The sequence below is a fragment of the Pantherophis guttatus genome, chromosome 5 (genome assembly GCF_059756535.1).
Source record: "Pantherophis guttatus breed Tessera chromosome 5, ASM5975653v1, whole genome shotgun sequence".
NCBI lineage: Eukaryota > Metazoa > Chordata > Lepidosauria > Squamata > Colubridae > Pantherophis > Pantherophis guttatus.
The window spans coordinates 105,732,454-105,748,560 of record NC_142067.1 but is presented as its reverse complement, the minus strand read 5'-3'; the positions used below and the strand labels follow the sequence as shown (position 1 = coordinate 105,748,560).

The following is a 16,107-nucleotide window of genomic DNA, read 5'->3' as shown; positions in this document are numbered from 1 at the left end:
GGCACACGATTAAAAAAAAAAAAGAGTGTTGTGAAAAATGCACTGAAGGTACTTTATATTACGTTTACTAGTAAAGTGCAATTCCAATGAATTTGGAATGCCTTCCAGCTTCATCCATTTTTGTGTAAATGTAGATTACCCTGCATTTTCTGATGTAAGAAAAATACATATGTGTAAGAAAGTGGTATGGAATGAAAAAGCATAATACTCATCTAGACTGAATGGCTTAGAAAATTAATTACTTTTGTGGTTGGCTTCAGCCATCAAGATGACAAAGAATGCAGCCACATTCAAAAAAAAAAATTGAGCAATGATATAAGCGATATTGACCAGATTTATTGATCTAAAGATGACATGTCAAAATAATTGGCCAGCACTGTTTTTTGGCCGCAGAAAGGAAACCATGATTTATCGATAGGAATTAACACAGTAATCACATAGATTAACCAGCATGTCAGACTTTTTCCTCTGCAAGCAAGAATTAAATTTGAAATGCTTTTTTTTAAGCACAGAATTATCATGCCCTGTGAACCCCAGTTTCCCATCTTGATCACACAACATTGACTTCAACCCATGAGTACAGTTTCAAATTGTCATCTGCTCTATCACAATATCAATAGTGCCTCCCCCGTTCAGCCAAGACTATGTTACTAAAATGGCTGAACATGCTAAATCTATAACACTTTACCAACCATAAGGAGATAATGGTGCAGTGGTTAGAATGCAGTTTTGCAGGCTAATTCAGCTCACTGCCAGGAGTTTGATCCTCGACAGCTAACAGTTGACTCAGCCTTCCATCCTTGTGAGATCGGTAAAATGAGGACCCAAATTGTTGGGGAAAATATGCTGAGTCTGTAAATCGCTTAGAGATTTGTTTTAAATATGGGGATGTTTTTTAATTCGTCTTGGGCCAAATTGTTTAATACGTTTTTATACTGTTTTAAATTTTATAATCTGTGTGTTTTATCTTTTTGGCTGTTCACCGCCCTGAGTCCTTCGGGAGTAGGGTGGTATATAAATCTAATAAAATTAAAATAATAAAAATAAAAATAAATTAGCCAACCTCCATTGCCACCATTTCTCCCCCAGTAGTTGTTCTATTACCACTACGTTTGCAGAGTTCTTCCTCTAACTCTTACTAGCCACCCTCCCCGTTTTTGCAGAAAGTTTATTTTCAAGGCTTCCAAGAAAAGAGGAGAGGAGAGGAGAGGAAAAACTTACTATTGGGAAAAGAACAGGGATATATATCCAACAATATCTGTGTTAGCACAAGTCAACCATTTACTAGTGGAGATCCTTGCCTTTAGATACAGCATCTCTTGGATTGTCCTGGAAATAATGAGGGATGTTGATCTAGGCTTTTGTTGTTTATTTGCCACTTTCCTTTATTTGTCCATTTTGATCACCCTTAGTCAGTTTCAGTTATACTCTATAGCAGAGGTGTCACACTCACGGCCCGCAGGTCAGATGCATCCTTTGCTGGCCACGCCCACCCCTGGTTTAGCGAAGGGGGGGAACGTCACGATGTATCACATGGTGACAACGTGACATCGTGAATTTGACACCCGTGCTCTATATAGGATTTAGCTGGTTGCACAGTGAGGCCAGGATCTGTCTCCTTTCTCCCTGCAATTTGTGACCTGTTGCGTTCCCATGTGCTTTTTTGCATCACATTCTTTTGAACTTGTGAGTTGGCATCCCAATGGAGTTGGGAGGAGGGGTTAAACCCAAGTACGTATAGAAGCCCAGGCATAAATTGTGGAATTGTGCAATAATATCAGGGCCATCTATTGTATCTGCTTTGTCCCACTGGTGGATGTCTTCTCCACTGGCTAGTATTTTTTCCTGTTGCCCTGATACACTCCCAGATCAGGATACCTTTGGGTTGGATCAGATGGGAATAATAATTGGCTTCAGGGCAACAAAAGTGACAAATTTGTTATGCACCAAGGAAGGGAGTGACCTTCTAAGTTAGTAAAAAATTTATATTGATGTTAAACAAATTTTATTTAATTTGTCTATAGCCACAATGGCTAGAAGAAGCACATTTTACTTTTTAAAAAGCCTGACATTTACTTATACAAACAGAACTTTCTTTTAGTTATTGACCAATAAAAATACAATTAATAAAATGAATTTAAAACTATTCCCTAACAGCAAGAACTATGAGCAATCATTTGTGGGGGAAGCTTATACATAATGTAGCAAAAGGGCCTTGACAGACTTGAACATTGGGCTCTATCTAACAAAATGAAATTGAATGGTGAAAAAAGTAAAGTTCTACAGGTATGCAAAAACAACAACAACAAATGCACAGGTATAGAATGGGTGATACCTGGGTAATAGTAGTAATTGTGAGAGGGATCTTGGAGTCCTAGTGGACAATTGCTTAAATATGAGCCAGCAGTGTGCTGCAACTGCCAAAAAAGCCAGCACAGTCCTAGGCTGCATTAAGAGAGGGATAGAATTAAGATCATGTGAAGTGTTAATATCACTTTATAATGCCTTCGTAAGACCACACTTGGCATAGTACATCCAGTTTTGATCACCACAATATAAAAAGATGTTGAGACTCTAGAAAGAGTGCGAAGAGCAAAAAAAAAAATGATAGGAGACTGGAGGCTAAAACATACAAAGAATGGTTGCAGGAATTGGGATGTCTAGTCTAGTGAAAAGAAGAACTAGGGCTAACATGATAGCAGTGTTCCAATATCCACAAAGAAGAGGCTGCCACAAAGAGGAGGGGGTCAACCTTTTTTCTAAAGCACCTGAAGTCAGGACATGGAGCAACGGATGGAAACTAATCAAGGAGAGAAACAACCTAGAGCTAAGGAGAAATTTCCTGACAGAACAATTAATCAGTGGAACAACTTGTTTTGAGAAGTTGTGGGTGCTCCAACACTGGAGGTTTTTAAGAAGAGATTCGACAACCATTTGTCTAATTTGCAGGAAATATTAAGAGTATTTAATCAATTTCAAGCCATTATCCCATATCCAATGCTGAACCATCAGATGACTTTCTTGGTTAGGGTAGTCTGAATCCAGCTTTAAGGCTTAATGCTATATGTGTACTAAATAGCTCTAATTTGTGTAATCAGTCATTAAGATTTCTGGGTCATTATAATGTTATAATGGCTATTTCAAAGCCATTAACTATAGTTTACTTGTTTTGATGAAATATCAAGCTATAGTCATTGAAACTTTTGTTTGCTTGCACAAAAGGAAAAATGAAGCAACTGCATTTCTATCCCAATTTATTAAAGAAGACATGACAATCTAATCACTTGCTTTGGTTTGTTTCTTATTCCTCTTGTTACTTAGGGAAAGGATTGCCGAACTAAGCCAAAGCCAATAAATTAGGTCCCAGCATGATGTGTGAACCTGCCATTTTCTTAATCAACTTGTCCATGGATTCACTGATATTAACTGGACAATTAAAGGCTTTAAAGAGTCGTATCTTATAATGTTAAGTAAAATCCATAATTGGAGCTGTTAAGAGAGATATTATCTGGTTATATAGTGAGTCATTTGGCTCTGACATTGTAGTTTTTGGCCTACTTCCCGGTAAGGGGAGAATGTTCTCAGGAGGAAAAACATCCATCAAGTATCTGGGTATTTTTTTTTCCTCCATCCTCCTGCTAAACAATGTGTCAGATATTGAATAAGTTAGTAGAATATAACTCTATTTAAAACATTTCTAAGGAATATTTCTATGAAATTACAAAAAAAAAAAAAAATGACTTTCCCCAAAGCTCTCCACTTAACAGAAAGAATAGCTCGGGAACCACAGTTTCATTATCTGCTCTTTATCAATATTCAAAGTATGTGTAAGAAATATGCATATGGGAGGGAAGTAACATCATGACAAGCTGTAAGTATTCATGGATAACTGGAAAAAAAATCCCTTACGTATATAAATAAATGCACAGATGCTCACTTCAGAAATTTCAATTAATGTGCCTAGATCAGGAACAGAACATGCGCCTTAGTCTCCCGCTCATTGTATCCGTTGCCTATTCAGCTTCAATGGAAGGCTGCATCTTTCAGTACATGCATGAAATGAGACACACTGCTGGTCAGAGGCCTGTTTATTGCACAGGACTAGTTTAATTGGGATCATCAGGTTTCAAAAGCAGGACAGATACAGGACCATCACTATCCATACTGCAGAGGTCCAGAACACTAGAAGATGAGATTTCTGTACCTCTTTGCTGACATGTAGTGCTGCTCTGAACAGAATATGCTATTTATTGTCAATAGCACATTCATATTTAAATGATGGGTTTCTGTACCATAATCTCTCTGGTGTTTATGCTGAGGCAATCAGGATATTTAAACATAAGTTTGCCTTTCACAACAGATGCTACAGTGTGTATATTTTGTCATTTCAAACTATTAAGTTCTAAATGTCATTTTCTGCAAATCATTTTTAATGTGATCTCCAACAAACCAACAACATTTCTGCACAAGTAATATACCAGTGTTAGAGAGGGGGTGGGGCGGGGCATGGGAATACATTCCCATGTATTGTAGGTAAGCCAAAATAACTCCAAAAAGATAGCTGCTGCTTACAATTCTTCCTTATCTCGTTGTAGAATAATTATTTATAATCTAAATGCCAGTAATATCAGCAATACGCTTCTGCAAATCATGTCTATACTTATACTACCATTCTGTTGCTTTACTCATGCATGAAGAGTTCATGTTCTTGATGTTTTGGTAGACTACAATTATTGATGATATTGCTAAAAAGCATATGGATGAAATGAAATGAATTTTTATCAAGCTTGGAAGAAAATATGCTAGCAGACAAAGCAAAAATCATCGTTTGAGAGAGCCCAGAAAATGATGTTCAGTGGTGTTTAATATAAGATCCTGTATCTATAAATACAATATATTTTGCTGCAGGGTTTGACTTGATGGCAATGCATATGAAGGATCTAACTGTCTGTTGAACATAAGCATCAAACTAAAAATGCCAGTGCAATTTTGATATGCATTAACTGAAGCACTGCATCTGGAATATAGCAAGTGATCATTCTTGTAAGGTCCCAAAATACACTTGAGTCACCAGAATGCCAATGAGAGAGACTCAAGACGAGGCTTGCAAAAAAGCAGATTTTATTTATGGCCAAAAACAAAATACTGGGTGGAACTATATCCAGAACATACAGATACAATGCATGCGAGGAAATAGCCACACCTTGGGGAAGGTATGGCGTCCTTTTATACCCTCAGAGACATCAGCTTAGTACCCAATTCTGGCCTCCTAATTTAGGTTTGTGTATTCCTTGTTGCCCTGCAAGGGGGAATAGAAACTTCCCAATTAGTCATCTTGAGCATTTCTTTGTTTACTCAATTGGCCACTTTGCCCCCTGGCTCTGGAAAGCAGGAGTTTATCCAGATCAAACATAAATTAGGGCTGAGGTGTAAATTATCCCTTTGTTGATGGCTGTAGTTTCAACTGAGATAACGGACCATGCTTTTAGATAGATTGATATGAGTTCAGGTCAAATAGCAGGGACATACGTTTGACAAATACCAGATACATTACAGAGGCTTAATAACAGAATATGTTTGCTACAGGAGATACAAATATACATAATATGTGTGATACAAATACAAAGGCATATATGTATTACAGGAACCTAATGGTTACAGAATCTAGTATACCAGTATATCATATTCTAGTATTATTATATCCTTATTATTGTTTCCCTTCATTCTATTATGTTCTACTCTGTATAGATCATCCTTTGTGTTTTGTACCCAGTTTGGGGCATCCACGCATTTAAAAAGAGCATGGAGAAACTGGAGCAATGTCAGAGGAAGAGTTACCCAGATGATGGGGCTTTGGAAACAAAACGTACGAGAAAAGGTTAAGAGTGTTAGGTCCATTTTGTTTGCATGGGAGAAACTAAGGAGCAATGTTTATAGTGGTTAATAAATACTGCATATAAAGACTGTGTTATCTAAGAAGAGGCAGCAAGGCCCTTTAAAGAGAGCTAGTATAGAGACTTTTCACTTTAGAGAGTCAGTCTGGCTTAGTTGTTAAGGCACCAGGCTAGAAACCTGGAGATTATGAGTTCGAGTTCTGCCTTAGCTATGAAAGCCAGTTGGGTGCCTTTGGGCCAATCATTCTCTCTCAGCCCACAAGGTCAGGCTCAAGCGACAATTCCTATCATAACCAATAGAATTGAAAAAAGCAGATCCTGCACTTGAAGGAAGATGCTAGAAAGGAAAAAAAGGGGGGGGCGGAGGTAGGTTTGTTCGTAGTTGAAACAAAGAGCAGAGCAAGAAACAAGGATGAAGTTAAACGAGTTTTAAAAGAAACGTGAGGAAACATTTCCTCTTGATAACAGTTGTTAAGCAATAAATCATCCTACCAAAGGATCATAGAAAAATAGTAGATTAATGGCAGGGGGGAATGATGATGATTTTATTATTACATCATATAAATCATGCAAATTGTATGCTTGTGTCCAGCATAGTGATGAAAATTTATAATTGTATCATTGGGACAATGGCATAATGATAACATAGATTAACAACATTAAATTGTAGCACATCATCCACATAATCTTATATTCTGCTTTACTCTTGCCAATTTCCTTAATGCTTTTTTAAAAATATAATTCCATAACCTTATATTTATAGAAACAAATTAAATACAGAAACAGGACATTCTTGATGTTTACTATGACACATATTTTAAGAAGAAATATTGTTTCTTGCTATATTGCTATTGTTAATCAGTTATGAAGTAGGAATTAAATAAAATATGTCTACCCAGAAAGTTGGAGGCAGTCAAAATGTATTTATCTATATCCCAACTTTATTATTTTCACAAATAATTCAAGGTAGCAAACAAATCCAACATACCTTCCGTCTCCTATTTTCCCTACAACAACAACCCTGTAAGGTTATTTGGGCTGAAAGAGAGTGACTGGCCCGAAGCCCCCCACCAGATGGCTTTCATGGCAAAGTGGGACTTGAACTCATGATCTTCCATTTTCTAACCTGGAGCCTTAACCTCTGGAGCAAATTGACTCTCTTCCATATTCATTTCAGAACCATGCAAAAAAACCCTATCAAAAGCCTTTCCTGCATCCAAATATATTATGGTTGCTGGTTTTTATTAAACAACTACAACAAATCTAATGTCATCTACCTCTGAATGGTCTTATATAAATCCAGCCTGGGTTAAATATACAGTAATTGAAAGAAAATAATAATAATTTATTGGCAAGGCTAGCATTCCTATTGATGTGTGAAATAGAACTATAATTAGGATTTGTAATAGGATCCGTGCTTTCCTTGGGAAGCATTAAGTTGCATTCATACAACAGGATTTGATCTATAGATCTATTAGAACTTCAGCATAAATTCCAGTAAAATAGAAGGTAAGAGCCCAGTATTTATTTTGTCAATTGGTCCTTAGTATATGCCCAATGCTTAGTATTTCATGTTATAAGGAAAGTCATAAGTAATAACATTAGAAACAGATGACCAGAAAAAAGGGATATTCTATATCACACACACCAAAATAAAAAAGTGATAAAATTGTATTCTCAACTTAACATTAGTCAAGGCATGTTGCAAACATCCCTGCACACATTAATAAGGTGCTATCATCAGTGTTATTATGAAACGCCAAGTGTGAGGAGGTTGAAGAATAAATCACACTACAAAGGAGAACACATTTCTTCTCCTTATAGCATCTGAGATCAATATATAAAACAAACTGCCTAATTAGAAATTACAAGATTGGAAGGGAGAACAGTAGCAGAACATAGAATACTTTCAACCCTCTGAAGGAATTCCAGTCATAAAACCCTAGAGAAGTGAGAGATTTTTCTGCTCTGGTTAGATCAGCTTCGGATGTGTCATATGTTGTTATAGCAAGTATGGCAAGAAATCTGGAGAAATATTAAAAATCCCTCTAGTGAATCATGATTTTCAGTACACAAAACCCTGTCTTGCACTTCTCTAGCATCATCACTTAGAAATAATAATATAGCTCTTAATTTTCTTTCTACTTTAGCACTGTATTTTCTCAGCTGACTTGATCAGTGACTGAAGTTTATCATCTGTGCAAAAAAAGAAAGGCTGTCATAGGATGGGCCTTAATATCTAACAGATTTAAAAAAAAAAACCTGGCAGAAGTAATTCAGTTATTAAGGCTTCCATAAGAAAACAGACAGATATTCTTGTCTTAAAATTCTAGAAATTGGAGCAGTGAAACTCTGAGTTGAAGTATATTACTTGGGCCCTTTGTAGCCTTTAATAATTCTGTTGTGGCCACATTTATGTACTTCTTGTGATTTCTCAAATGACATCAGTAGCATCTAAGCTCATGCTCCCATGCTAACAGAATGATGAATAATTTTTATGTCCGTGCACATCTCTGCGAGATTATAATGTCTTTCTCAGTAATTTCACAGCAGTTGTCACTATGGGGAGAAGGAAGCAGTTGAGGGGTTTTTTTGTCAACAACAATCCTTATGTTTCCATCTCCAATAGCAGTAATTAGATATTAGGATAATAATGCTGCTGGGGATTAATCTTTACCTGCTTCTAGCATTCTCTTGAATGCTGCAAAACATGATACTGTATAGAAATAATTCTTGACTGTGTCTACTTTTGAATTAAATACATGCTAAAAAGCTTGGGCAAAATTTATATATTTTTATTTAAAGCAAATATAGGCGTTACCGTAATATAAATACTTAGGTACACTATAGCTGTACTCATTTTAATGATATGTGGAGCAGTGGATGAATGAGCTTAAATTCTTAGCTTAAAGGTACATTCAAAGACCTGCCTGAGAAAGAGATTCCATAGCATATCACTTTGTTTCTGTTTGCTACAGCTGCAAATCATTAGAACCTTTTCTTGGTCAGCAAAAAGATGAAAGGCTCAAGATGCATCTGCAAACAGCGCTTGTAACTAATACATTACTGATGTCCCAGGTTGAACCTAAAAGTTAACAAGTCAAGGAAAAAATATTTTAAACTATCCACAAATAACAAAAATCAGTTACTATATAAGAGCACTTTGTAATGTTGGGTTACATTTGGGGAAAGTAGTCTTACTATGTTTAGTTTATCTAATTCACTTCTCTTATTCCAGATGCATTGCTTACAAACTTAAGCTATTCACTATAGTACAGAGATAAAAGAGGTTCTTTTAAATACTTCGCACTGACATTTGTACCAAATAGTTGCATGGTGTTTTCAACAGCTGTCAGAGTAAAACTGACAGCTGTTGAAATCTATGAGGTAAATTGGAGGATATGTTCTAAGTTACACATTGTAAGCAAATGATTCTTCTAAGACACTAAACCTATTTCACTCCGTTTGGGTTATTTATTTATATATAAATGTTTATATAGTTGGTCTTTGGTTATTCGGGTTTTCTCCCGCGTAAAATTGGAAGTGTCTTGGCGACATTTCGACGAAGTCTCATTCGTCATCTTCAGGCTGGTGTTTTCGGCTTCGTGCTTCTAGGGGCAATGTGTGATCGCAGCTGTTTCTTCCTTTTAACTGCCAGTGGGGGTGTGAACTGATTGGGTGGGTGCTTGGCTGTGTTTTGATTGGGTGGAGGTGTGTTCAGATTGGTTGAGGGTTTGGCTGTGCTCTGATTGGATGGGGGGTTGGCTGTGCTTTGATTGGCTGGGGATGTGTTCTGTTTAGGTGGGGGCTTGGTTGTTTATATAGTTATTGCAACATTCTCTATGGCCCTCTTGAGCCATTGAATTAATAGTTGTTGCACACCTGAAGATATACAGTATATCGTTTTGGAGAAACATTTTTTAATGCTATCTGATCATTTTTGTTTAATTATTGTTATAAAATAACACAATGAACACACAATATGATCCAATTTAATTCTTTTTCTGTAGGGGGATAGCTCCTATGTGAAGGACCGCTGGTGTGTATTTGATGGATTCATGGTATTTTGTCTGTGGGTGTCCTTAGTTTTACAGGTAATTATATTTCATTATAATAAGGGCATCTCTGCCCAAGTACTGAGTATTGAGTTTAATTTAAAAATCCTCTGATTGGCTTTTCTTCTTAAGCAAACTCAATTGTCTGAAACTTGGTATTTGAATGCCACAGAGTGTACCTAATAGGATCTGTTTTATTTTTCCTGTTATTATTAAACTTGTATGCTGCCTGACCCCCAATGTCTCTGAGTGGTTTACAACAATCCAAACAAAGAAATTACATTAAATCCAATTAAAAAGGAGAAAAGAGATAAAAAGATGATAAAAATGACAAAAAGACAGAATGGAATAAAGTTAGGAGTCCTACTCTCCCGCATTAGGTCTTCACTGCTCTTCTGGACAATAGAAAATTGGAGGACATTCAGAGCTCAGAGGGAACCTAATTCTGGAGGGCAGGGGTTCCTACATAGAACGTTCCTACATAGAACGCATAGAAAGTTCTGGTAGATAACATTGCTTACTCAAAGGGGACCCAGAATTCATCAATCCTGTAAGACTGAATCACCTGGACAGATATCATGAAAGACTGGTGGCCCCTCAAATAAATAGGCCCTAGGCCTAGGATATGTAGGGTTTATAGGTCATGATTAGGGTGAGGATTTCTATGACCTAAAATTTTAGAAATATGCAGTTTATTGCTTTAAAATTATTTAAATATGACCAATTAAACCAAAAGTGTGACTTATAAAGCAAAAATATGTCTTTATAATTTTTCTGAAATTAGCACTAGATTTTTGAAAATCTGCTTACACCTACACACAAAATATAAATTAAAAGGTTTATTGTTTTTCACTTCAAGTGCTATGATTGAAGGAATCAAATGAACATTTTGAGAATAAAACAATCGTCTCTGGATTAGTTTTCATTAGCAGCAGAATTGCTGTTAATTGACTATGTGCATCTTGAGGTTATCAAATTTAAAAAATTCCTTCTGTTGTCCATCAGTATGTTCTTATATCTAGAAAAACTCGGTTCCACATCACAAGAGGTTATAGGAGCAAATTTGAAAAAAACAAACTCATCTGGAGAAAATTCTGGCCCAAAGTCTTCACCTCTTGCTTCAAGTTCATTTAGAACACTACTTATTTTGCAAAGTGTTGAATAACCCAGATTGGATTGCTGCACCCTCTGCAGTGTATCACTAATTTTCTCTTTACTTGCTTTAGATCATTGTCAATTTATTTTACAATGCTCAGTGGATCACTAAATCTATTACTAAAATTCCAAGCGGATGATTGCTCTTGATAATCCACTGAAGTTAAATCCTATATAGGCTAGGTTTTCAGCCAAGGTTTCATAAAGGGAATTTTGCACAATTTTGATGGAGGGAGATTCACAACAATCAAATTGTTTAACTATCCGATTGCAAAGAAGCATAATTAGTGAAATAATACAGAGCCACATCCAGCCAAATCCCCCAATGTGTCACAACAGGTTGGGGAGGTAGAGCCAAAATAAGAGCAATTTCTTTGAACTTTTGTTCAACGTGGAGCTTCAATGATTTTTCCCCCCATTATCTACATCATGATAGTTGCTTTGAATATCTTCGGCCACTCTCGTAAACCATGTGCACGGCATGTGATATGGATCATTTTTGGATAAAGAAATTTAAGTTTTTGGCTGCTTCAGTCATGTATGGAGTGGCATCAAAATGTTACAAAGAGAAGGATATTTCACCTTTTTACACCAGCCAGAGTAGTTTCATAGAATTGTCAAAGGGCACAGCAATAGTGAATTGTGTACGTTTTGCAGAATTTCAGATGTTAGAAGAAATATCTCACCAGGCTTGTCACATTTCAGAGTGCCAATAATAACACTGGCTATATATCTTCTGTTTTCAGCACTTGTTTCATCTGTTGAAACCCTGATCTTATTGTTGTCAACAGCAAATCTTATCTTTCCTACCATATCTTCAAGGCAGGCAGAGATATAATTTTTCCTTAGAGTTGATTCATTTGGAATCGAATGACTGTTGTAGTTCTCAAAAAAAAAAAATGTCTGGAGCTACCACTACCTAATTTCCTTAAGGGAATATTTGAAGTAACCATCATTACACAGAGATCCTTACAAAATTCTGACTGGGTATTTAGAATAGAATAGAATAGAATAGAATAGAATAGAATAGAATAGAATAGAATAGAATAGAATAGAATAGAATAGAATAGAATAGAATAGAACAGAACAGAACAGAACAGAACAGAACAGAACAGAGTTGGAAGGGACCTTGGAGGTGTTCTAGTCTAACCCTCTGCTTAGGCAGGAAACCCTACATGACTTCAGACAAATGGTTATCCAACATCTTCTTAAAAACTTCCAGTGTTGGAGCATTCACAACTTCTAGAGGCAAGTTGTTCCACTGATTAATTGTTCTGACTGTCAGGAAATTTCTCCCTAGTTCTAAGTTGCTTCTCTCCTTGATTAGTTTCCACTCATTGCTTCTTGTCCTACCCTCAGGTGCTTTGGAGAATAGTTTGACTCCCTCTTCTTTGTGGCAGCCCCTGAGATATTGGAACACTGCTATCATGTCTCCCCTAGTCATTCTCTTCATTAAACTAGACATACCCAGTTCCTGCAACCGTTCTTCATATGTTTTAGCCTCCAGTCCCCTAATCATCTTTGTTGCTCTTCTCTGCACTCTTTCTAGAGTCTCAACATCTTTTTTACATCATGGCGACCAAAACTGGATGCAGTATTCCAAGTGTGGCTTTACCAAGGCATTATAAAGTGGTATTAACACTTCACGTGATCTTGATTCTATCCCTCTGTTTATGCAGCCTAGAACTGTGTTGGCTTTTTGGCAGCTGCTGCAACACTGCTGGCTCATATTTAAATGGTTGTCCACTAGGACTCCAAGATCCCTCTCACAGTTACTACTATTGAGCAAAGTACCACATATACTGTACCTGTGCATTATGAGTTATCAGGAGGGTTGCCAATGATCAAAATATAACCAAAATACAGCATTTCTTACAAAATTAAGCAGAAATTTTGAGATATCTTTAAAAAGTCAAAGTATGACTTTTCCAGCAAAATAAAAAGCATCTAAGTCTCATGTTGTAACTTTATAAATTCAAACAAAGGTTCCAGAAAAAATATGACATGTCATAGAAATCCTCACTCTGGCCATGATCATCACTTTGAACATACTCGGAAGCAAATTGGCAACCTGAGAGCCACGGTGGCGTAGTGGTTAGAATGCAGTATTGCAGGCTAATTGTGCTGATTGCCAGCAGTTCAGCAGTTCAGCAGCTCAAGGTTGAGTAGCTCAGCCTTCCATCCTTCCAAGGTCAGTAAAATGAGGACCCAGATTGTTGTTGGGAACAACATGCTGACTCTGTAAACCGATTAGAGAGGACTTTAAAGTGGTATATGTCTAAGTGCTATTGCTAGTGCAGCTCCCAAAGTAGAAGTGCTACATGGACGTAGCAAGGCATGCTCATCACTGTTCACACCACTGCGTTCTGGAACACTTGAAGGTTCTGGGTGGTCTTTAAGGGCAGCCCCATGTAGAGCATCTTAATAGTAATTAAGCTGCAAGGTGCCCACACCATAAATCTGAATGGTCTGAAGGGCCATTTGATCTAGGAGAAGCATAACTGGTGCAGCATATGAAGTGGTGCAAAGCTTGGCACGTGGGTCTTTCTGGAGGAAAACACACACTGTTTTTCCATCCCCCATCTCCTTTCACTGCACTACTGAAACCTATTAGAGTGAAATTAGTTGGGCAATCAAGCTACTACTAAACTAAAATGTAATGCTTTTTTAAAAACAACCTAGATCAGTGTTAATTACCTAACATTTTGAGATATGTACCAGTTAGATAAATTGTGTACTTTTGAGTACTCTTGCTTAGACACTATCTGGAACTAAAAGAGAAAAGTTCTACTATTGGTCTGCATAAGGCTTTCAGATAAAAAATTCTTATCAGACAAAACCTTACATAGTTCAAAAAAAAAAAAAGATTTATCTGTATATAAATACATCCAACTAATGAAATGCTCCCATCAGAATAATTGATAACAGCACTGAGATGTGTTATGCGTTACACATTGCATTCCAGATTTAAATGACTCATTCTCTTGTCAGTATTTAAAAAGAAATTGAATTTTACCAGTAGGTATGTGTACTAGAGCTTGTTACGATTATTTGATTTTGCAGCCTAACATAGCTTGCTCTCCACATAGAACTCTTCCTCTTCAGTTTAGCCTAGAGCAATTCTATCATGTGAGCACTGTATATCAGCAAAGACATCCTGTACCTTCTGTTTGACGACTCCAATAAACCAGCATGAGATTGTCTTAGATCAATATATTCAAGGTTCATTCATATTGTTGAATGAGACCATTGATGTTTAAGCCTGCAGGATAATCAGTTGCAAAGGGAACTTTTTAACAAGCATGGGAATCCTCAATTGAACAAAAACACTGAAAGTCAACCATGGAAGTGTGTTGTTCCTGGAAATTATGGTGTTTTGCAGAAATAATAATTTAAAACTAGCAGAAGGAGACTGGCATGATTAGGAAACATCTGAGAGAAAAAGGCATTCCTTTTCTTCCTAGGTTTTTGAAATCGCCGATATAGTGGATCAAATGTCTCCTTGGGGCATGCTAAGGATCCCACGACCGCTTATTATGATTCGAGCATTCCGAATTTATTTCCGCTTTGAATTACCAAGAACGAGGATAACCAACATTTTAAAGTAAGTCTGTTCTTTGTCTTTGATTTTAAAGTGTAGCTTTGGTAACTTTTTAGGCACAGCTGTATAAAAATATATCGTGAGTGGGAGACTTGCCTTCAATTTCCTATTATTCCATATGTCTTTGCTTACTTTATTTATCTTTGCAGTATGGGTGAATGATTGGGGAATTTCCAGGCTTATGCAAGTACTCCGAGAAGGAAAACCAAGCATTTTTTTAAAAAAAAATTGCCAAAGGCCGGATTGGTTTCTCAACATACTGTATATCATCAGTTTTCCGGTTTTCAATAAATATCTTAGTTTACAGAGTCATCGCTATTAATTCCTTGGGCACACATTTTTTTTATATACATACTTAAGATTTTAAAAATAGGTTAGGGAGATTCACATCTGACAGTATACAAATTGTTCTAAATTACAGTCCAGTGTAGTTCAGCATCTGAATTCAATGCAGTATTTAGAACAAAAAACAACAACAACAACCATAATTCTCTCATTCTCACTTGATAAAACAGGTGATTAATCTACACCTGCAAAGCCTTTTCTGATGGATCTGAAGTCTTGGAAACTTTGTCCTACTTTTTTCTTATTGTATATACATTTAATGCATATCACTTTCATTCTCACTTCCTTTTTTTTTTTTTTTTTTTAACTAGGCGTTCAGGTGAACAAATTTGGAGTGTTTCCATTTTCCTTCTGTTCTTTCTGCTTCTGTATGGAATTTTGGGGGTCCAGATGTTTGGACCTTTCACATATCATTGTGTAACAAATGATACAAAACCAGGGTAAGTCTCAACCAGGATTTTTCTGTGTGTCTCCCTTTATCTCTCTTTCTAAAAGATTATTCGCTGTCTTATTTTGTATTTGAGAATTGGTCTTGACGATGAGACCTTGAAATGTGAAAGTGTTTCAGTGAGATTTGATACTTTAGCAACACACAGTTTTTAAGACCTTTTGGCGCTATGTAATCTTTTAACAGGGAACCTGGGAACAATAAGTTCTAATTTCTCATGAAACATAGTTGTCAGATTGCTGTAAGCATATGCAACAGTGTCTGACAGTGTTGCCATTAGGTTTCTAGGGCCCTTAGGAAATGTATTCTGCATGAATAATTTTATCAAACACAGTGTTGTAGCCAGACGGGAGGTGTTGTGGTGGGATTCCTAGAAAATTCGTACAGAAATGAGAAAGGGGTCAACTAAATTAGAAAGGGCTAGGAGAGAAACAGAAACAGAAACAATATTCTTCATTTTAGTTAATTACACCTTACATCTTAAATGCAGCTGTTTCTAATGATGTTTTTAAGTACTGCTAATAAAAAGGTGTGATTCTTTCTTTTTGGTATCTGTATTTCTTTAGCATTTTATTGTACTTTACTGTTTCAAGCTTAAAAACAGCCTGA

The 16,107-nt window shown here is 36.5% G+C and overlaps 1 protein-coding gene across 2 annotated transcripts in view; it reads left to right on the top strand.

Annotated features, from left to right (window-relative positions):
• Positions 1-16,107, top strand: part of NALCN (sodium leak channel, non-selective) — a 229,762-nt gene that overhangs the window by 49,617 nt on the left and 164,038 nt on the right. For both annotated transcript variants that reach the window (XM_087871524.1, XM_087871523.1), the window contains 3 exons: positions 9,905-9,988; positions 14,569-14,708; positions 15,362-15,490. In XM_087871524.1, coding sequence (XP_087727650.1) covers positions 9,905-9,988; positions 14,569-14,708; positions 15,362-15,490 — 353 coding nt within the window. The remainder of the gene's footprint in view (positions 1-9,904; positions 9,989-14,568; positions 14,709-15,361; positions 15,491-16,107) is intronic.